The sequence below is a fragment of the Pseudopodoces humilis genome, chromosome 30, assembly GCF_049639895.1.
Source record: "Pseudopodoces humilis isolate 2021_Gansu_Grassland_sample_001 chromosome 30, ASM4963989v1, whole genome shotgun sequence".
Lineage (NCBI taxonomy): Eukaryota > Metazoa > Chordata > Aves > Passeriformes > Paridae > Pseudopodoces > Pseudopodoces humilis.
Window position 1 is genome coordinate 1,506,415 of NC_142229.1, and position 22,731 is coordinate 1,529,145.

General features: G+C 52.6%; 1 protein-coding gene and 2 long non-coding RNA genes across 5 annotated transcripts; 1 reads left to right on the forward strand and 2 right to left on the reverse strand.

Annotated features, from left to right (window-relative positions):
• Window positions 1-747: 747 nt before the first annotated feature.
• SLC25A37 (solute carrier family 25 member 37) lies at window positions 748-15,401 on the reverse strand. Of its 2 annotated transcripts, none has more exons than XM_014259593.2 (4): window positions 15,169-15,401; window positions 8,268-8,496; window positions 6,381-6,437; window positions 748-4,987 (listed from the first exon to the last, which is right to left on the reverse strand). In XM_014259593.2, exons 1-4 carry the CDS (start codon window positions 15,367-15,369, stop codon window positions 4,662-4,664), a joined length of 813 nt encoding a protein of 270 aa, XP_014115068.1. In that variant the 5' UTR covers window positions 15,370-15,401; the 3' UTR covers window positions 748-4,661. The 2 variants fall into 2 exon arrangements, with proteins under 2 accessions (XP_014115068.1, XP_005530934.1); XM_005530877.3 differs by having other exon boundaries at window positions 748-5,127; window positions 15,169-15,396.
• A 179-nt stretch (window positions 15,402-15,580) lies between these two features.
• Window positions 15,581-20,426, forward strand: LOC148182416 (uncharacterized). Its single transcript, XR_015774716.1, has 3 exons — window positions 15,581-15,795; window positions 18,153-18,220; window positions 19,655-20,426. It is a non-coding gene; the product is annotated as an uncharacterized LOC148182416 (long non-coding RNA).
• LOC106628590 (uncharacterized) lies at window positions 16,090-18,670 on the reverse strand. Of its 2 annotated transcripts, none has more exons than XR_015774715.1 (3): window positions 18,311-18,670; window positions 16,784-16,874; window positions 16,090-16,696 (listed from the first exon to the last, which is right to left on the reverse strand). It is a non-coding gene; the product is annotated as an uncharacterized LOC106628590 (long non-coding RNA). The 2 variants fall into 2 exon arrangements; XR_015774714.1 differs by having other exon boundaries at window positions 16,784-16,877.
• Window positions 20,427-22,731: the final 2,305 nt, after the last annotated feature.

The following is a 22,731-nucleotide window of genomic DNA, read 5'->3' on the forward strand; positions in this document are numbered from 1 at the left end:
GGCTGGGACTCAAACCCCGGAGTTTAGTGCAGTGTCTGACCCCAAATCCCTGATCCCTTTCCCAGGGCTGGATCCCTTTCCCAGATAAGGACCCCTTTCCCAGGACAGGATCCCATTCCCAGATCAGGATCCCATTCCCAGGACTGGATCCCATTCCCAGGGCTGGATCCCACTCCCAGGGCAGGATCCAACTCCCAGGGCAGGATCCCACTCCCAGGGCTGGATCCCTCTCCCAGGGCAGGATCCCACTCCCAGGGCTGGATCCCATTCCCAGATCAGGATCCCATTTCCAGGGACAGGATCCCTTTCCCAGGTTGGGATCCCATTCCCAGGGAATACTTGGACAGACCCAAAAGCCCCAATTTGGGCAAAACCACCCCAAAAATCCCAGAGGAGCTGTGGAATTACTGCTGCACCAGGGCCCAGAACGGGCTGCTCAGGGCACCAGAAATCCCTGGAAAAGCCAGGAATTTCCCATTTGGAGCTGAAATGCTCATTCCACATTATAATAGAATAGTAATTATTATAATTAATTATTTTAATTGTATTTATTTAATTTTATTTTAATATTTTTTATTTAATTTTTTATTTTTAATTAATTAATAATTTCAATATTTTGGTGGAGATTCCCATTTTTTTTTTCCCTTTAGATCCCACCTTGGGGTCTCCTTTGCCTCAGGGAGAGCTGAACCCCTCTGATCCTGATGCTGCTCAGCACCAGCACCGGGCAGAAACTGCTCCAAGAAATGTGATTTTACCCATTTTTATTCCAGAAAAAGAGAAAATCCAAAGCAGCTCCAGAATTTCCTGGCATTTTTCCTTCAAATCCTGCAGGAAAATCAAGAGAAACCTCAGCCAAGAGTGCTCCCTCCCCGCCTGCTTATTCCAAGGGAGGAAAGCCTCCAATCCTTTGGGAATCTGGGAATTTGTGCTGCCGCAGGAGCCGCAGTTCGTGGATTTGCTTAGGAATTCCCGGCCAGGAGAGATGAAAAACTCTCCAGCGGCTCCTAGAGGAGAGCGAGCCTCAGGAGGAGCTGCCAGGCTGGAAAACTCCCAAAAGGGATTTTCCTCCTCCCAGAAGGATTTTCCTTCTCCCAGGATGGATTTTCCTCCTCCCATAATTAATTTTTCTCCTCCTAGAATGGATTTTCCTCCTCCCAGAATGGATTTTGCTCCTTCTAGGATGAATTTTCCTCCTCCCATAATTAATTTTTCTCCTCCTAGAATGGATTTTCCTCCTCCCAGAATGGATTTTGCTCCTTCTAGGATGAATTTTCCTCCTCCCAGGATGGATTTTCCCTTTCCCAGGACAGATTTTCCTCCTCTCAGAATTTTCCTCCTCCAAAAATGAATTTTTCTCCTCCTAGAATGGATTTTCTTCCTCCCAGAAGGATTTTCTTTTTCCCAAGACGGATTTTCCTCCCCCAGGGCTCAGGCATCGCTAGCAGGCACCATTCCCTCAGGGATGAGCCAGCCCCATCCTCATTCCCAAGGAAAAAACAACCACAAACTCCAAAAAAAAGACCCAAAAAAATCAGGATATTTTTATTTTCTGGAGCTCCAGTGGCACAAGTGCAGCATCGTTTCCCACCCAGATCCTGCACTGGGAAACAGCGATGAAAACACTTTGTTGTTGTTGTTGTTTTGTTGTTGTTGTTTTGGGTTTTTTAAATTTTATTTTTGCTGAGGCAAAAATTCCAAAGGGAAAAATGAGATGAAGAACTGGAAAAGTTCCTCATCCTCCCTTAAAGAATTCTGTGCGTTTGAGGTGGACAAAGCGGCAGAATTGGGGCAGAGACTGGGCTAAAATCAGGGATTTGGGATCACAGACCCAAAATCAGGGATTTGAAGTCACCGACAGGGCTAAAATCAGGGATTTGGGATCATAGACCAGGCTAAAATCAGGGATTTCAGCTCAGAATTGCAGCACAGGCAAACTTGGCAGGGATTTTTGGGATGGGGAAGGGGATTTGGGAAGGGATTTTCCCTGCAGATCCAGCAGCAGCAGTTGGAAAATTGGAAATATTCCTGCTGCGGGTGAGACTTCTGGAATTATGAGGATTGGGCTGGTTTTGTTGGATATCCAGGGTGATCCAAGCAGATTTTCCTTCTCCCAGAAGACTTCCCTCCTCTCAGAATGGATTTTCCTTTTCCCAAACTGGATTTTCCTTTTCCCAGAATGGATTTTCCCACTCCCAGCCTGAGGAGGAGCAAATTCCCAACAGATCTCAGCTGATCATTTTTGTTCCCATCCCTCAGAGGTTCCCAGGGATCTCCCCCTCTCCCAGGATTCCCAAATGACTTCCCAACATCCCCTATCCAGGATTTTTGTATGTCCCTACTCCCAGATTACTCCAAGGAGGAGCTGAGGTTCTCCCAAGGCAGAAATATCCAAGGAGAATACAGAGGAAGAGGAGGATGGAGCTGGAATCATTCCAATTATCCCACATTGTGTCTCTTCAGCATTACATTCCCAAAATTCCATCTCTATGGGAATTTTCCCAGAGCAGTTCTGGCTCTGGGAGCAACTCTCCAGTTTCTCAAGGAGAAAAATTCCCAACTCTGAGACCTCCAATCCCATCAAATCCAGGAGAATCCAGCAGGATTTTCCTGCTTTAAGGCACAGGGATTGTTTCAGGTTAAGACACAAAAAAAGTCAGGAAAAAGCTCTTTTCCCACCAGGATCGTTCCCACAAGGCACACGTGGCACCCCCCAGAGGGGATCCTGGATTTTCCTGCTCCAAAAATTGTGGGAAAAGGATGGGACAGCTCCAGAGATCCCAAGGGACATCCTGGGATGCCCAGCAGGGAGATGACAATGGGAACATGGGAACATCGCAAGGATCCTAGAACTGGATCCCAAAAATCCTTCCTTGGCTGCTGATCTCCCAAAGGAGCGGCTAAAGGATGAGATTTGCTTTGGGAAGGATGGAATTTATTCCTGGATTCAAATGGAACATGGACCCTGGAACTGGAATTTGCACATCCAGGATCCCAAAATTCCCTCCTGATCTCCCAAAGGAGTGGCTAAAGGATGGAATTTGCTTTGGAAAAGCTGTTCCCAACTGGAGCAGGGCACGCAGGGAGGCTTCCACCCTTCCCACTTTGCATTCCAAGCAGGAAAACCAAACTCAGGGAATGAGGAGCTTCTCCAGGTTGGGATTTCCCTCCCCAGGTCAGGATTTCCTCCTCCAGGTTGGGATTTTACCCCTCCAGGTCAGGATTTCCCCCTCCAGGTCAGGATTTTTGTCCCTCCTGGACAGGGATGAGCAGCAGCTTCTTGCCAAGCCCAGGCTGGGAGGCACCCTTGGATCTGCCCTGGGATTTTCCCAAGGATTTTGGTCTGCTCTGGAGCTGCCAGGGACACTATAAACAACAGCAACTCCAGGATCTCCTTTTCCCAGGAGCAAAGCAGCTCCAGGCTCACCCTGAGATCCCAGGAGAGGTCCTGGAATAGGATCAGGCCCTCAGGGAGGAAAAAGGGGGAATAAACTCTGGGAGGATGAAGGCTGTGCAGCCTCACAGCCCACGGCACCTTCAGCAAGGAGAAACTGCAAAATCACATCCCCTAAAAATCCCCATCTCCAGGAGCAGAACAAAACAGAATTTCCCTGTTTTGGGTTTTCCCCAAAAGCCACATCCCCATTCCTCATGTCCTCATGGGAATTCCGAGGACCTGGAGAGCCAGAGGAGGAGCCAGGCTTTAATTGCCCAGTAATTAAAGCAAATCTGGCCAGAAAATCGATGATTTTTGGGTCGTCCTTACACGGGAAGGAAGAGCTGAGCCCTTTTTGAAGGCCTTTGCACTCAGCTTTAAAAGCTTTTCAAACCCAAGCCAGCTGCCCAAGTAGAAATAAAGGATAAATATTATCCAACTATTTTATATCGATATAAAAATTCACTTCTGTGCCAGGAGATTTTTCTTTCTTTGCTGTAAAAATAAAAAATTAAAAAAAAAAAAAAAGTAAACCACCCAAAATGTATTTCAAGCAACCAGCTTAGGTTGGAGAAGCTGAACCATAAGCGAGGAGTAAACTCCAGGTTCCATCTTATTTCCCAGAAAAAGCAGTTTGCAGTTTCGCTGCTGCCAAATAAAGTTATTAAATAGATATATATTAATATAAAAGTCTCTATAAATTCTTTTTTTTGTTGTTGTTTAAGGGAAGGAAGGAGGCACTGAGTGAGCGGGAATCCTGGGAATCCCTGAGGACACTGAGTGAGTGGGAATCCCGGGAATCCCTGAGGACACTGAGTGGGAATCCTGGGAATCCCAGGGACACTGAGTGAGTGGGAATCCTGGGAATCCCTGGGGAGCACCACGGGAATCCCTCAGGGATACTCAGTGACTGAGAATCCCCAGAATCCCTGAGGACACTGAGTGACCGGGAATCCCTGAGGACACCCAATGACTGGGAATCCTCGGGGAGCCCCATGGGAATCCCTGAGGACACTCGTGACTGCGAATTCCGGGATTCCCTGAGGACACTCAGTGACTGGGATTCCCTGAGCACACTCAGTGACCAGGAATGGCCAGGAAGGGAGAGGAGAACCCAGCAGCATTCCATGGGCTGGCTGAGAGGGGGCACAGGAGATTCCTGCTCCTCGCTCACGAGGCCGGCTTTCTCTCCAGCGCGCGCTTGGTGAGGAAGTACTTGAAGAACTCATACACGGACCAGGAGATGGCTGTGGAGGGCATCTGGTAAATGACCCGAGCTTGGACGCCCTTGAAGAAGCCGGGGAGGCCTCCCAGCTGGTAAACGGTGCCGAAGGCGTTGGCCATGCCCGACAGGTGCCCCCGGATGTTGAGGGAGCTCAGGGCCATGTTCTCCTGCGTGTTGAGCAGTGTCTTGCACACGTCCAGCGGCGTGGTGGCCGCAGCGGCCACAGCTCCAGCCACGGCGCCGGCCACGATGTGGGAGCGGGGGTTGTACTGGCGGTGAGGGTTGAGGCGCTCCTGCAGGAGCTCGTAGGTGATGAAGTGGATGGCCTGGAAGGGCACGTTCATGGTCAGCTGCGTGGTGTAGCTGCGGTAGAAGGCTCTGAAGCCCTCAGTCCTGTGCACTGTCCGCATGCAGCCCAGCACCGACGTGTACGGAGAGTTGAACATCTGCAGCCGCTGCTTCACCACTGCCCGGGACAGCCGTGGGGACAGGGACACTGCTCAGTGCCACTCAGGACACTGGCACAGCCCCAGAGTGACCCCAGCCCTGCCCCGAGCTGCCCCTCTGAGCTCACCACTGACCCTGGCACAGTCCCAGAGTGACCCCAGTCCCACCCTGAGCTCAGGACAGCTGTGGGGAGAGGGATACTGCTCAGTGCCACTCAGGACACTGGCACAGCCCCAGAGTGACCCCAGCCCCATGCTCCCATTCCCCCCAAGCCGCCCAGCACCCGCAGAGCTCAGCAAAGCGAGAGGACAGACAGCGCTCACTTCCTAATGAATCCTTCTCCTCAGCCTTAATTAATGACCTCTTAGTTCTAATGAACCCCTCTCCTCAGACTTAATTAATGACCCTTCAGTTTTAACAAACTCCACAGGGTTAACTAATGACCGCCTAGTTCTAATGACCTCCTCAGTGTTAATTAATGACCCTCTGACTCTAATGACCCCCTCAGGGTTAATGAATGACCCCTCGGGTGTCAGCACGAGGCCAGGGACGCTCGGTGGGGATGCACAAACCTGGCCCCAGCGGTGAGGTGCAGGTGAGTTCCCACCTGAGCATCACCCGGGGGTGTCACACACCCGCCCCGCTGGCTGCAGTGCTTCACTGACTAATGAGGCCAATTAATGCAATTAACTGAAACAGGGTATGAGTAAAAAGGATTTGATGCACTGCAGGTTCTCCTTCAGAGATGCCCAGCTCTGGGCCCGCACAGCAGCACAACCCTGAGGAGCTGGCAGGTGGCAGCATTGTCCTTTGAGCTACACTTTCCTGTTCATCCACATTTTCCTGAGGCCTTCTCCTGCCACTCCATCTCGCCAGGAATCCCAGAGTTGAGCTTGTGCACCAACCTGAGCTCAGCTGGGCTAGCCCAGAACTTCAGGAGAACCAGAACCACCGCCCCAAGGAGCAGCGGAGCGGTGACAGTGACAGGGACACCAGTGAAGGGACACTGGAAAAGGGGACACTGGAAAAGTGTTTTTTCTCTCCTGGAAAGCCACAATGCACCACAGAGATGCAGGGATAAATTCCTCCTGCTGCTCTCCCTCTCTTCCCAAGGGACACAGGAATGAGGCCCCGGGGTTTGGAGGTCTCTGAGCTGGGGCTAGCCCTGGATTTCTTCCCAAGGGACAGAGGGAGAAGAGCCAAGGGGGATTTATCCCTGGATTCCTGTGGCAGGGGCAGCGGGAGCAGCAGTTCCCAGATTCCCAGGATTACCTTCAGCTGGATTCATCACGGCGTCGTGGAGCAGCGTGGCCACGCTCCCAGCGATGCCTGCAAGGCAAGAACAGCTCTGAGAAAACAAATCCTGGCTCAGAAGGCAGCGCTCGCCCTGGCACTGCCACCCAGGGGATCCGGCCAGGGGATCCAGCCAGGGGGATCCATCCATGAGGAATCCATCCATGAGACAATCAATCCAGGAGGGAATCCATCCATGAGGGAATCCATCCACCAGGGATCCCATCCATGGGGAATCCATCCATGGGGGATCCATGTATGGGGAACCCATCCATGGGGGAATCCATCCATCCCAGGGCAAGGAAACCCACCCTGCGAGAAGCCCAGATCCGCTCCCAGCCCCCACCTCTACTCTTCCCAAAACCAATTCCCAAGGTTCCAGCCCAGACACCAGCGGCGCCTGAGCCAGCTGTGAGCAATGTTTACCCTGCCCTCAGCACATCCCTAATTAGGGATTTTATCCCTTTACTCAGCTTCCCAACCCTTGCTGCCCAGGCTGCGCCAAACCCAGCCAGCCCTGACCCATCCCGCACCCGGCTCTGGGCCGGGGCTCTCCAGCCACTCCTTCCCTTTGATCCTGGCTCCCACCTCCAATTCCCGCTGGCCCAAATGACTCCTGGTCATTCCTCATGAAGCCACAGCTCCGGTTCTCCTGCTGGCACCACAGGCCTGTAGCTACTTGAAAGGCGAGCACAGGAATGTGTTCCCAGCTCAGAGCAGCCAGGAGAAGGGATTGGATCCCCTGCCCCGAGTTCCGGGACCCCACAGCAGATTCCTGCCAGCACATCCCAGAAAATCATCGGAATCTCCTGCACAAACCCTTTGGTAAAGCCCTGGCTGCTCAATTCCAGGGGTTCTGCTTCTATTTCTGGGTTTAAAAATGCAGTATTCCTGCTAAAAATTAAATTTCCTGCACAAACCTTTTGGTAAAGCCCTGGCTCTCAGTTCCAGGGTACTGCTGCTATTGCTGAGTTTAAAAGTGAAATCTTCCCTCTAAAAATTAAATTCCTGCACAACCCTTTACCAAAGTCCTGGCTGCTCAATTCCAAGGGTTCTGCTGCTATTGCTGTGCTTAAAAGTGAAATATTCCTGCTAAAAATTAAATCTCCTGCACAAACATTTTGGTAAAGTCCTGGATGTCCAATTCCAGGGGTTCTGCTTCTATTTCTGGGTTTAAACGCAAAATATTCCTGCTAAAAATTAAATCTCCTGCACAAACCTTTTGGTAAAGCCCTGGCTCTCAGTTCCAGGGGTTCTGCTGCTATTGCTGAGTTTAAAAATTAAATATTCCCTCTAAAAATTAAATCTCCTGCACAAACCTTTTGGTAAAGCCTTGGCTGTGCAATTCCAGGGGTTCTGCTTCTATTTCAGGGTTTAAAAATGCAATATTCTTGCTAAAAATTAAATTTCCTGCACAAACCTTTTGGTAAAATCCTGGATGCCCAGTTCCAGGGTTTCTGCTGCTATTGCTGGGTTAAAAAGTGAAATATTCCTGCTAAAAATTAAAGCACACAGAGGATGGACTGCACTCCGTGCTTCCAGGGACACCTGAATTCAAACCTCCAGAGGCTGAGGCGATAACTTCAACATCAGATCCCACCTTTAGGCAACACTTTCAAATGCGGGACTTGATCCTGAAGATCTTTCCCAACTTTAAGGATTCCATGGTAATACAGGAACAGCCCAGCTGCACCTGAACACCTTTTGCCCACTAAATTGCTGATTTGTGCTGGAATAATTTGAGATTAAACAAGAATTTAGATTGGGTGGTGCACCAAGGCTGAGCGAGCAGCAAGCAAGGGTGATAACCACAAATGGGTCGGTATGTTTGGTGTTTTTTTTTAGGGAAAAAACCCCAAAAAATACCATTGGCCAAGTGGCTGTTTCTTCCTGGCTGGAAAGTATCACTGAGAGACTTTTTCATTTTCTCGTAGCAGGCAAAGTACAAGGCGTGGGCAGGGCCAGCCCCCAGCATGGTGACATTAATCCCACGTAAAGGCCTCCAGAGCCCCTCGGTCAGCACCATCTTCTTGAGAGCTTCGTACACGCTCCTGTAGCGGGCTCTGGGGTCGGGCTGCAGGCTCTGCATCCGTGTCTGCAACAAAGCACACGAGGAACAGGCCCTGGTGACCCAGCTGAGGCAACAAATCCCGGAGTTCCAGAATTCCAGAATTCTGATGGCCCCTGGATGAGCTGCCTGATTTATCCTGGTTTTTTACTTGTGCTGCTGACGGAGTCCGCGTTCCCACCGCATCAGCCAGGCTGCTGCAGGGGGGAAATGGAACCTCTGCTCGGCTTTTTCCATGGAAAATCAAAAGGAATAAAATTTTTCCATGGAAAACCCAAGGAATGAGGCTGCTGCAGGATGGAAATGGAGCCTCTGCGCAGCTTTATCCATGGAAATCCCAAGGAATGAGGTTGTTGCAGGGGGGAAATGCAGCCTCTGCTCAGCTTTTTCCATGGAAAATCAAAAGGAATCAATTTTTTCCATGGAAAACCCAAGGAATGAGGCTGTTGCAGGGGGGAAATGCAGCCTCTGCTCGGCTTTTTCCATGGAAAATCAAAAGGAATAAAATTTTTCCATGGAAAACCCAAGGAATGAGGCTGCTGCAGGAGGGAAATGGTTACATTCCATTTCCCTCTTGGAAAATCAAAAGAAATCGAATTATGATTTTTCATGGAAAATCAAAAAGAATCAAATTTTTCCATGGAAAACCAAAAGAATAAGGCTGCTGCAGGAGGGAAGTGCAGCCTCTGCTTAGCTTCATCCATGGAAAGGCCAAGGAATGAGGCTTGATGAAGAAATCCAGGGATGCTTTTCATTTTCTCCTGCTTTCAACACCCTGCACCTGCCCCAGCCTGTCTCTCCTGCAGCTGCACAGCAGCTTGGGACAGTTCCTAGAAGGGCAAGCTGGGAAAACTGGGAAAAGGCAGGAATTCCCCCAAAAGTAGAAAATGCAGAGCCCGTGTCCCCCTGGGAGCTTCCTTGTCCCTGTTTTCCCCTCTGCTCCCAGAGTTCTGCACCCACCAAGGGCCTGGCCGGGAATTCCAGCTGCATTTCTGTTGTTTTTTCCCACAGATTTTAATCCAGCTGAGCTCCTGGCATCCAAACCTGCTTCAAACCTCACTGCCACCACTTCATTTCACAACTTTTCCCCTCAGGAAAATTCCTTGGAGCTCCCTGGAGCTGACAATGACAATGTAGGAGGGGTCCCAGGACCCCAGCCAGCATTGGGAAAGCTCCAGTCTCCACGGCCATCCTGGAAAGATCATCCCAGGAAATCCTAAGCAGCAAAATGCCCTCAGATCCTTCCTGTTTTCCATGTGGGAAAGGGTTAAACACCATGTCAGGTCACGGAGCAGCAGCCCTGGCAGTGTCTGAGGAACACCAGACGTGGCACCAGGCTGGTGACGAGGTGGGGATGGGGCACAGGTTGGGCTGGATGGCCTTGGAAGGCTTTTCCAACCTCAGTAATTCCATGATTCTGCAATTCCAGCGCAGGAGAGTGAAACCAGCCCAGGGGGACACGGCCCTTGGAGGAGCCTCAGCCTCAAAACACAAACACTGGGATAAAAACCTTGGGAAAGGGGTGTTCAGCAACCTCTGGAATTAAAGCTTTTCCAAGGAGAAGCTCAAGAGCTGCAGGAAGGATTCCTTCCTCAGCAGGATCCCCATGTCAAGCCCTTCATTAATTAGCCAGGAGGCAGTTCAGCCTTCAGTCCATAAAAACCTTTAAGGTTTGAACCTTGGAGCCCCCAAACCCTAAAGCCCTTCCACATCCCCTCTGTGAGGCCAAGGAAGAGACTAGCGCTCAGCTCAGGACTTTCACCCGGAATAACAAAACCAAGGTGGGTTTATTAAAATCTAGGCCAACCAAATGATGGAATTTGTAGTAAATACTCTTTAAAAACCCTAAAAATCACACAGGAATTCTTTGGAATTTCAGATTCCTAGGCCCCATCATGCAAAGCTCCCTGTTCTGCAGCACCTCATTCCCTGGGAGCTCCAGGTGCTGGAAACGAACCCAAAAACTCAGGAAAATCCTCCTGGGAGAGCAGCAATGCCCTGAATTAGCTCAGATTTAAAAGCAGATTTTATATCCAGCTGTCCTGCAACCCCTCACGGTCTCTGCACCTTCCCATGCTATGGTCAGGATTTCAGGATGCTCCACAGAAAATCCCAGTCTCATCCCAGTTTATCCCCGGGAGCAACAGGTAACATTTACGTGCAGGACCGATGTGTTTTTGGGAAGTGAAATCGAGGATTTCCATCCCTATGGATGATCCCGTTTTTCCCACTTTCACCTCCTGTACCTGTCAGGGCCACGCACATCCCTCAGGAAAATCAATTTACAGGGAGCCTGCTGCCCCAGCTTGGTCAGAAGCAGGGCAGCTTTTCATGGAAAAGGGATCTAAGGTGGGTAGGGCTCTCCCATGAGAATGGATAAATAGGATTTTTTTTTTTTTTTGGTGGATCTGAGCCTCTCTGAAGGGGTTTAAAACTCACCCCACAGCCCTGAGGAGCCTACACAAGCTGCACTTTGCATCAGCCACCCATCACCTGTGGGTGAAGCAGGACTAACAGCCCAAGGAGCAGATAAAACCAGGACTATCCACCCATAAAACCAGGAAAAATTGCCCAAGGAATAACCTGGGTAAAACAGGACTAACAGCCCAAGGAGCAGATAAAACCAGGATTCAGCAACCCAAGGGGCAGCCAAAAGCAAGATTCAAGAGGCCAAACAGCCCAAGGAATAACCAAAATCAGGATTCAGGAGAATAAACAGCCCAAGGAATAACCAAAACCTGGATTTAGGAGGATAAACAGCTCAAGGAACAACCAAAATCAGGATTTATGAGGCCAAACAGCCCAAGAAACAACCAAACCCAGGACCTCCTGCCGAGCCAGAGGCCCAGAGCTGGGAGCAGCTCTGTGGGAAGGAGCTGCAGTTTATCAGGGCTTGAGGAGCTGATTTCCCTGAGCTGGGCAGTGCCCCCAGCTCCTCTTACCTATCTGAAGCCACCAAGCAGCTCCTGGAGCCTCACCCCTGATAAGCAGCCAAGAAATTCTTCTCCACCTACTCCAATTAATCCCCGTTGCATAAGGCAGCGGTGCAGGGCCAGCCACGAGCACCCTGCTCGTCCTGGTTGCAGCTTGGGCAGAAAAAAACATCACCACAAGTGCCAGGGTCAGGTTGAGGCAGTTCCCTGCTCCTTGGGAAGAGCTCTGTCCTGCTGGATGAAGTTTGGGATTACTCCAGTGCTGTTTTATTTTAGCCAGAATTGTTTCCCCAGCAGGAATCAGCTCCCTGTTTTGCATATCCTGGTGGAGGGGCACTGGTTTGACACCTCACGAACACCCTCAGACCTCGTTTGCCTTTTGGTTTGGGTTTCTTTATTTATTTTCTCTCAGTACAACCTGTTTTTCACGGGACAGAGGCTCGCAAAGGGAGCATAAAACGCTTTTAGCAGGAAATCAGCAGCATTGCTGCAGGGATCCAGCAGATCCTGCCAGTTGGGCAAGGCAGGAGCCAGCCTCAAGCTCTGAACCCCAGTTTTGGGGAGGTTCAGTTGGAACAGCACAAGGCATGAGCCAGGCTCAAGCTCTGAATCCCAGTTTGGGGGAGGTTCAGTTGGAACAGGGCAAGGTACGAGCCAGGCTCAAGCTCTGAACCCAAATTGGAGAGGGGTCAGCTGGAACATCCCCCAAATAAGCAGCACACCCATGGGAGGGGAGCAGAGGGTCAGTCCAACAGGTTATCCAGGAATTCCCAACATCCCAAAACTCCCCTTCTGCTGGAACATGAGCAAGTGCCCCTCCTGGAGCAGCTGGAAATGGGGGGATGCAGAATCTCCCACCACCCCAAATAATCCACAGCCCTGCCTCCCTCAGACGTTCTGCTGTGCTTCCAGGACCTTTGTGACCAACAGGGCAGCTCCAAAGACAGGTCAGGTTTTTATGGAAAAGGATTTAATAGAAAAGAGCCACTGGCACCCTCTGCAAGAAGGGAGGTGCCAGCCCTGCACGCCTCCAGTTTCTCCCCCCAGCAATTAATCCATCCCCAGGGGAGCAAAACTGTTCCTCACATCCCCAGGGGAATCCTATCCTTTGTTTTCACAACCTTTGGGAAACCAGCTCCGGCAGAAAAATCACCAAATGGATCAGAGAAGGTGGAGGAGGCTCCAGAAGAGCCCTCCAGAAACTCCTTTCCTGCTGCCATCGGGAGTCCTTGACATGCTAATCCCCCCCAGATAATTTGTGAATGAATCAGGGTTCCCAACACAGCTGTTAGCAGCAGCCACAAACAAAAACAAGGCTGACAAGTGTGAGAAACACCCTCAGCATCAGCAAAACCCAGCCCAGAGCATCCAAACAACCAGTGCTGAAAGGGACAGGCAGACGAAAAGTGCAGGTGAGGCTGGAGCTCGAGGGGGCTTTGCCTAATGGGAAAAAAATATTATTATTTATTATTCAGCATCTGAAAAAAAAAAAGGGGGGGGGGGGAAAGAGCGTAGATTTAAATTGGATATTGGGAAGGAATTCTTCCCTGTGAGGGAGGAAGGAGGGATGGAATTCCCAGAGGAGTTGTGGCTGTACCTGCATCCCTGGAAGTGTCCAAGGCCTGGAGCAGCCTGGGACAGTGGGAGGTGTCCCAGGGGTGGCACCGGGGCATTTGAAGGTCCCTTCCCACCCAAACCATTCTGGGATTCCGTGACCCTACCAAGCTCAGGGGTTGTGCAAGTGCCTGCAGCAAACAATTCCCCAAATTACGACATTTTCGCTTTCTCTTTGGGAGGAAATGATTCACTGGAACCCAGACATTTCCCTCAGAGCAGGAGCTGCCCAGGTGCTCTTTCTGCACCCCCAAAAAATCCCGACCCCCTCCAGCCTGGAGCTCTGAGCCAGGAAGTCCCACTGAGGAAAAGCTTTGCTCTTTTTCTATAGGAATGTGGCCCCTCTCCCTCAATAAAGCCAAAGAGCTGCTCTTAGGAGCTGGGTCCTTATTGAATTACACCCACCATAAAAAAATAAAACTCTTTAGGGATCAAAAAAATCCCTTTTTTGGGTCAGCTGTAACCTTTCCCCAGGGCAGACAGGTGAAATGACAGCGAGTGCCCAGGGCACGAGCAGATCCCAGCCTGCAGCTCAGGATTTCTGCCCAGCACGAAGAGCGACCTTGGCCAGGCTCCACCAGAATTTTCCCGCAGCAGCCGGAGCGTTTTATCCGCTCCCAGCACTTCCAGGCACTTGGCTGAGCGGGATTACCCAGCCTAAGGCAGGGCCCTGGCCCTGGAGCAGCCAGGGAAGTCACAGCTCAGGGAATTTTCCCTCCAAAGCACCTCCTGCTCCGGGAAGCCGGGCACCACTTTCATTTCTCACTCTGCTTTCCCCGTGGAGGAAATGCCCTCGTGAGCAACTCCAGAATTCCGGAGGGACAACACCCACGGAGCTGCTCCAGCCGTGACTGGGCACAAAACACCTCATTTGTTTGTGCCAGCAGCTGGTGCCACGCTCGAGGTGGGCACCAACCCCACACCCAGGGGGAACATCCCAAATCTATGAGCCAGGTGCAGTGGGGACAGACCCAGAGGGAAAACAGGACCAAAAAAAACCGGGAATATTTCCTCTGATTATCACACTGGCAGGACCTGAGAAAGCCAAGGCATTTCCTCTCCTCTGCTCTTTCTACACTTTCAGGGAGCCCTGCATGAAAAGGAGAAGAGATTGCAACATCTCGTGATTCATCCACACCGCCATCGAGGGAGTTTGGCTCTTCCCAGTTTTCCCTCTTCTGAAGTTTTCCCAGTTTTCCCACAGCAGCAAACTGGCAGGGCAGAGGGAGGAAATATCCTTCAGGATGATTCCCACCGCTCTGGAGACACTGAGAAGCCTTCCCTGAGTGGGATTGAGCATCATCAGCTCCAAAATCCACTAGCCAGCTTCACACACACTGACCCAACATGGCCACGTCTGTGCCACTCACCCCGTCCTGCTGTGGACACACCACCCCATCCCAGCAGCTTTTCCCTCCTGAGCTGGAATCCCAATGCTCCAGGAGGGAAAAGCTGCCCGGGGAGCTCCTGATCCGCTCTCAGGCCAGGAGGGTGGCATCTCCCAGGGCAGAGAGCAGCACTGGCATGTCACCTTTGCCTCAGCGGTCATGCAAAACTCCCCCAAATGAGCTGCAGGACGGGCCCAGGGGGAGCAGAGCTCCAGAGCCAGTGGGGATTTGGGGGTGACACCTCGGGGACCTGCCCAGCGCCTTGTCTATCCCAGGAACCTCACACATCCCAATATTCCATGGACGCTTTGCCTGAGTGCGTCCCAAGATTCCTTACATGTTCCCACCTTTCTTGCACCCCAACACCCCCTCCATGCTTCCCCCACCTCTGCACCCCAATTCCTTGCAGATTTTCCTCCCTTGCACCCCAAAAACCCCCAGCACTTCTTCCACCCCTACAGCTGCTCACACACCTTCCCCTTTGTACCCCAACAGTTCCTTGCACGCCCTTTACATCTCCCCTCTTCTTGCACCCCAAAAAACCCTAGCACACCCCTTCTCCTCCCTCCCCTCCTTGCACCCCCAGCATTTCTTGCACCCCAAAAAAACCCTCTACACCCCCCGCACTTCTCGCACCCCAGTAACCCCCTGCACACTCCCCGTCCCCCCGAATACCCCGGTGCGCCTTGTCCCGCTCCCCGCAGGATCCCCCCGGTCCATCCCGGCTCCCCCCCGGGCACCCCTTCCCCGCTGTCCCCACGCACCTTGACCGAGTCCACGGGGTACATGACCGTGTGCTCCATGATGCCCGCCACGGCCCCGGCCACCATGTGCGTGCCGAGCGCGACGCTGCTGGGCAGGCTCTCGTACTCCTCGCCCTCCGCCAGCCCGGCGGCGGTAGTGGGGGGGGGCCCAGGGCCCGGCGGGGCGGCGGCGCTGCCCGCCATGGCACAGCTCAGCTCCATCCACCGGCACCGGGGTGACACGGGCCGGGGCCCGCGGTGCCGGACGGAGACCCGGACCCGAGGGGGTGGGAGGGACGGGGGTGGGGGGGGGGGGACTGGGGCCCCGAGGCGCCGCAGCCTCATTTAAAGCCGCGCTCGCCACGCCCACCCCGCCGCACCAATCAGCGCGGGGCGCATTTGTGACATCACCGGGCGGGAAAATGATGGGCAATAATATCAACCGATAAAAGGAGAGAAGGGGCGCGGCGATGGGCTGTGATTGGCTGTAGTGGCGGGTGGGCGGGGCGTAGCACTGAGGGGCGGGTGTTGCTGTGGAACCGCCGCTGAGGGGGGCGCGGCCGCGGAGCTTTCAACTGTCACCTGAAGCGAGGCACGGTGTCACACCGAGGCACCGGCAAACCTCTGTGTCTGCTGGAGCCAAGAAAGGTGTGGTAACCCCGTGGTTCACGCCACGGGGAAAGCTGAGGGGGGAAGGAACGGGAGATTTAGCAATTCCTGTTGTTGGAGGGGTTTTTAATAATGGTGGCACGGTTGGGACTGCCGGGGTGTCACCTCTGGATGTCCTGTGCAGGCTCACAGCCCTAATGAGAACGGGTGAGCCCCCCAAAGCTCGCGGCCAGCCCTCATGAAAGGACGGGGACCCTCATAACAGCACCGGGACCCTCGTGCAATCACCCCCTGGTGAAGCAGGGGGAGGTGCAATCAGACCTGGAGATTCCATGGGCAAAGGGGCTGATTTCTCTGCAGGGTCCCCAAAGCAGCCCCCAAACTGTCCCCAAAGCACAAAGGGGCTGTGCTCAGCTCCTGTGCTGCTGATCCAGGGGAGCTGCCTGGAACGGGGCTTATTTAGGGTATCTCAGGAGCCCTCTGTCCCCTCCTGTGTGCCTCACTGGGGGGAAAAAAACCTCCAGAAGGGTTTAGGATAACTTCCTGCCCTTCCTTTCTTCTGAGAAGACAGATTCACAGCATCCCCATCCCTCCCTGCAGATCCCACTCCTTGTGTGAGGGGAGGAACGAGCTCCCCTCACATCCCTGCTCCCCAAAAATGCTTCTGTTCCCTCATATTTTATGTGATTTCTTTGTCCCATCATGAAAACGTCCCAAACCAGGTGAATTTGGTGCTCTCTAGGAGAAGGAGGCAAAGTCTTTGTAGCCCAGGGAGCAGCCCCGACTTTATTTCATTCCTCTCCAAAGGATTATTTGGAATTCGACCTTGCAGGGAAGGAGGTGGTACATGAACTCAAATCAAGGTTTACCATTCCCATGATAATGCAGGGCAATTTATTGCTGCATGGGCCTTGGGAAGGAGGAAAATCATCCTCAAAGCCTGGAAAAAGCAGGAAAATAAAGTGTCAGGTTTGGAAATGAACACACACGAGGTGAGAGAATCCAGGTGTGGTCACATGCTGGGTACCTGGAGAGGTGCTGGGGGCAGCACAAGCTGTTCTCCTTCTTCCTTCCCTTATTTGTGCTGGGAATTCTCTGTTCCTCGGGGGAACACGGAACTGCTGGAGAAAATAACAATAAATGATATTGTCACGCATGGGACTCGCTCCTGATTGGTTTTGGGGACCTGGCAGCGTCTCCTGCCCTTGGAAAAACACTTTTCCAGGATGTGGGAGAGCTGGAGGTGACACCCAGCTGCTGTCCTGGGGTGTCCTGGCTGGGAAACTCAACCTGAGGAAAGCTGAGATCATAAAACCCTTCCAACAACACAAAATTCAAACCAAGAATTGCTTACATCTCCCCCTCTTGCTCTCTGGGAGAAACCACGGAATTATCACACCTTTATTTCCTTGGAAAGAGACCAAAGCTGTGCTGCTGGCAGGGTTGGTCGCTGTGTTTTCCACATTAAATGACATTTTAGAGCTGGAGAGCTACATCCACACCCATAATTCCAGCAGAGAACCATGATCCCCACACACCAACTGGGCTCAGGAACTTCCCTTTCTGTGATCCAAGGAAGTAAAACTGGCAGGGACACATTTCCCAGGATTGCTCCACAGGGTTTATTGAGGTTTTCCTCTCCCTAAGCAAAAACTTTAATCTCCTTCCCGTGCCTCTGGCAGGGCAGGGAGGGAGAATTAGTGTCACCCTAATGAGCCCTTTCTCCTTCAGTCTCAGATGTTGCTCCCTGATAATGATCTGGATCAGGCTGGAATTCTGCTTCCAGGTTATATTTTAACCCTGGAGCGATGCCATGAGGAATCCTCCTGCTCCAAAGCTCAGGGAGCTCAGGTGCCAGGGCAGAGGCTGGGCCTGAAGGGCCTCCCTGTGTTCCTGGGGATGGGATGGAATTATCCCTGATTTCTGCGCGGGAAATGGGGCAGAGAGGTTGTGGCCAGCAGCAGGACAAGGAGCAGCCTGTGTCTCTGGGATGGATTCCTGCCATCCCTGCCTGGCACAGAGGAGCCATCCCTGGACAAAAGGAGCTCAGCTTCCCTGAAAAATCTTCCTGGGAGACCAGGCTTGTGCAAGGATTCCTTCGCTCTTCCCACCCACCACTCCCTGCATCCCATCCTGGAGATCCCTGGGGCTTGGGGGGGGGGGTCCCTGGGGTGCTCCGTGAGCCCCAAATTCCATTGGAGCAGGGAAACAGGGAACTCAAAGCTAAAAACACATTTGGCCTACAACAGCCTCATCCTGGGAGTGTCCAGGGCCACTTTGAATGGGCTTGGAGTGACCTGGGATAGCGGGAGGTGTCCCTGCCCATGGCAGGGTGGGACTGCATGGGAATTCCCACCCAAACCATTCCATGGTTTTGTTTTCCCATCCCTCTGCAGGTGCTGCAGGAACAGCCCTGGACACTGGGACTTTGCTGGGCAGGAGAGCCTGGAGGGACAGGACACAGGTAATGGCTTCCACTGCCAGAGAGCAGGGATGGATAGGATATCGGAAAGGAATTCCTGGCTGGGAGGGTGGGGAGGAGCTGGGGCTGTACCTGGATCCCTGGCAGTGTCCAAGGCCAGGCTGGAGCACCCTGGGACAGTGGGAGATGTCCCTGCCGTGGCTGGGGGTCAGCTTTAAGCTCCTTCCAACCCAAACCATTCCACGAATCCACAACATTACGATTTACACCACAACAAGCAGCAGCAGAATCCCCAAAGTTCACCCACATTCCCTCTGTGCCAGCAGCCAAATAAACCCAGGAATCAGCCACAGAGCCGAGGCACCAAAGCACCTCCATCCTGGAACAGCAGGAACGCAGGGCCAGGAATTTCAGGAGAAAAGAGAAAAATTCAGGAGAAAAGAGGAACCAGCAAACAGCGGAAAGCTCCTGGTGGGCTGGGCCAGCCCCTCCCTGATAAGCAGCACCTGGAGCTCCTTATCAAAGCCCTCCCCACGCAGGAGGGGCCAGACCCAGCAGCTCCCCCTGCTCGATAAGACAGCAATGCCCAGCTGTGAGCTGGGCACCCAAACTGGCCTTTATCTTCCCCATCCAGGTGTTTGTATTTATATTTTTTTTCACTTTTCAAATCTCCAGCTTCTCTAACAGCTAAGCACCACCCGGCTCCGGGGGTTTTATCCTTCCCACCACCAGCACCTGGTATCTGCCAAAGCCACGGAGCAGCAAATTCTGAATTCTTTCCTTTTAATTGGCATGTTCAGCATCAGCTAATTCTGGTTTTCTTCCCTGGCATAGAACTCCCAGAGGAGCTGTGGTGTGGGGTTTAGGAATATTTAGTAATTCTAAGGGATGATTTGGGGAATTTTTGTTGTTTTTCCAAATCCTGCTTTGCTTGAGAGCCTTTGTTCCTCAGAAGAGGAATATTCCTTTATTCCTCTGGGGTGTGGGGGTGATGGGAGCTCCTGATGGGGCAAATCTTTGCTGATTATCCCTGAAAATTTCATGGTTGCTTCATCCCTGAAAGTGTCCAAGCCCAGCTTGGAGCACCCTGGGATAGTGGAACCCTGCCCATGGATGACTTTAAGGTCCCTCCCAACCCAAAGAATTCTATGATTTTTAATGTGGAAAGGAAAAAGCCCCAGTTTATGGCATTTTAAAAAGAATTTAGAAGAAGGATCATAGCAAATACAAATGGTTGATTTGTTTTTCATTTTATTTGCAGCACTGCCAGTTGGAATTTTATGTCCCCATAGCTTTTTTTTATTTTGGCAGTGCCAGGTCCTCATAGGAAAGACAGATTCCATGTGGGAATCAATTCCCCATCCCACAGGACACAGATCAGCCCCTTCCCAGCACATGGTAGCCCCATACTTTCTTAGAAACACCCAAAATGCCCCAAAATATGAATTTAACTCCAAGCCTGGACCTCTTTCCCAGACCCAGCCTGAGATCCAAAGCAGCGCCAGCCTCTGGTGATCCCTGGAAAAGGCTCCAAACTGGATTCTCCTGCATCCTGGGAATGGAGAACCACAGGGAAATTCATCTGCTTGGAAACCTGACGTGTCCCAGTTATTTTTTTTATCTTTATATTTGCAAACTCCAGGAATATAAACAAACAATTCTGTTTTGTCTTCGGGGTGACCTGACCCACTTTGGGAGCAGCAGCCCCTGCTTTGAAGCCTTCATGAGGCTCTGCTGTTGGGATTGGTGCTGGAAAATTATGGAAAATGGGAAATCCTGCTCTGCTACAAGCTCAGGGCTGGGATTAATGGGGATTTTTTGCCCTAAAAAAGTGGTGGAGCCAATCAGAATGAAATCATTTGGCTGTGTAGGCAGAGCAGGATCATTCCCAGCTTTAACCACATTCCCTGAACTTTCTCCTTTTTGCCTGAGTCACCGAGGGCTCGGTTTCAGAGCCGGGGTTTTTTGAAACGTCACCACAGTGGGAGGTGATGCCAGCAAAGAAACTGGGGAAAACTGAGCCCTGAAGATTCTCCAGGGGGTTATTCCAGCCCCAAACCATCCCAAAATGGGAAAAGGCTCCAGTCTCCCTGAGCTGAGGTGTGGAGTCCCGGAATTTGGCTGCTGGGTTCCTTTCAGCGCTCACATAACCTGACCTAATTCCCCCCTCCCAGGAGTGCCCGCCGTGTGTAATTAAAGCTGCTTTGGGATTATTTCTTGCACCAAAGTTGATTTGGTTTGGTGGTTTTTTTCCCCAACTCACCTTTCTGGTTTGGAGCCCTGGGGGAACAATGGGAGGGAGCAGCTGGAGCTGAGCTCGGGAGGGACTGGGGGCACTGGGCAGAGGAGGCTGCGGGGAACTCACAAGCGCCTGGGTTTGTCCCGGCCTTAATTCCAGCACTCGGCAAAATTAGAGGCAGAAAGGAATGGGAATGAGGAGACTCGAGGAGAGGAGACTCGAGGACTCTAGGAGAGGAGACTCGAGGAGAGGAGACTCGAGGAGACTCAAAGAGACTCGAGGAGAGGAGACTCGAGGAGACTCGAGGAGAGGAGACTCGAGGAGAGGAGACTCGAGGAGAGGAGACTCGAGGAGAGGAGAGGAGACTCGAGGAGACTCGAGGAGAGGAGACTCGAGGAGAGGAGACTCGAGGAGAGGAGAGGAGACTCGAGGAGACTCGAGGAGAGGAGACTCGAGGAGAGGAGACTCGAGGAGAGGAGACTCGAGGAGACTCGAGGAGAGGAGACTCGAGGAGAGGAGACTCGAGGAGACTCGAGGAGAGGAGACTCGAGGAGAGGAGACTCGAGGAGAGGAGACTCGAGGAGACTCGAGGAGAGGAGACTCGAGGAGACTCGAGGAGAGGAGACTCGAGGAGAGGAGACTCGAGGAGACTCGAGGAGAGGAGACTCGAGGAGAGGAGACTCGAGGAGAGGAGACTCGAGGAGAGGAGACTCGAGGAGAGGAGACTCGAGGAGAGGAGACTCGAGGAGAGGAGAGGAGACTCGAGGAGACTCGAGGAGAGGAGACTCGAGGAGAGGAGACTCGAGGAGAGGAGACTCGAGGAGAGGAGACTCGAGGAGACTCGAGGAGAGGAGAGGAGAGGAGAGGAGACTCGAGGAGAGGAGACTCGAGGAGAGGAGACTCGAGGAGAGGAGACTCGAGGAGAGGAGACTCGAGGAGAGGTCTGGGGAGAGGTCTGGGGAGAGAGGTCTGGGCAGTTCCCCAGAGCCCTTTAGGAGCTCCAGGAGAGCTGGAGAGGGACTGGGGACAAGGGAGGGAGGGACAGGACACAGGGAATGGCTCCCACTGCCAGAGGGCGGGGATGGATGGGATATTGGGAAGGAATTCTTGCCTGCTAGGGTTGAGGGGCTGGGATGGAATTCCCAGAGCAGCTGTAGCTGCCCCTGGATCCCTGGAAGTGTCCAAGGCCAGGCTGGACAGAGCCTGGAGCAGCCTGGGATGGTGGGAGGTGTTGGGATTGAAGATGAATGGAATTTAAGCTCCTTCCAACCCAAGCCATTCCAGGATTCTGCGATCCTGCCCTGCCCTGACCCCTCTCACGGTCTTGGTCAAATTGGTTAATTCTGATGTGTTTCAGCACTTCAGGGCAAATAAACGTGTATAAAATGGGATGAAAAGATGGTGAGGAGAAAAGGCTGGAATGGATACACTCTGAGCCTTCTGCCTCAGTACAAGCAAAGAAAAAATTCCCCTTTATTCACTCCAAAGCCAGCACACCTTCGGGAGCTCTGGCCAGCTTTGAAACGGGAACCCTTTAACGAATAAACACAGAACAGCTGGGAGGAAAATCCCGCTGGGAGAACCTTCCATGCTCTCAATATCCCCTCCTGCTCCCCACCCCACCAGCAGCCCCGGGCTGCTCCCCGCCATCAGCAGCGCCAGCCCCTGCCGCTCCTATCGGCGCTTCCCGGAGGCTCCGGCCGGCCCCAGATAACGACCCGCACCCTCCCCACACCTTGAGAGCCACAGGAGTGGCCTGGCCCTGTCCACGAGATGATTCCTCTTTGGAGAAATCCAAATTCCCCACTCCCAAACGCTGCTCCGGCTCTCTCTCTGCCAGCACCCCAGCACGGATCGGCTCCGGGATCTCCCGAATTGGAGCGAGCGGGGTTGAATGCTTGGAAAACTCTTCCTGCCGCGCTCCTCGCAGCAGCCAAGGCGGGATTCCAGCGGGATTCCAGCGGGATTGCAGCCGGCGGGATGGTTTAGTGTCTCTCAATGGAATCACATCCCTCAGATTTCCGTTCCCTGCATCCCTAGTCCGGCTTTTCTCCTCGCTCCGTGCTCCCGGCCCCCGCAGCTCCTGTCCCCCTTTCCCTGCTCTCCAAGGTTTCTGATCCCCATCCCGGCCCTGAGCCGCCCCTGGGCGGGACTCACGGGACAGAGAAACCTTCTCCTTATTCCTTCCCATTCTTTCCCTTTTTCCTTTCTTTGCCCTTTCCTTATTCCTTATTCCTTTTTCCTTTTTCCTTTCCCCCTTTTCCTTATTCCTTTTCTTTTTCCTTTCCTTATTCCTTATTCTGTTCCCCTTTCT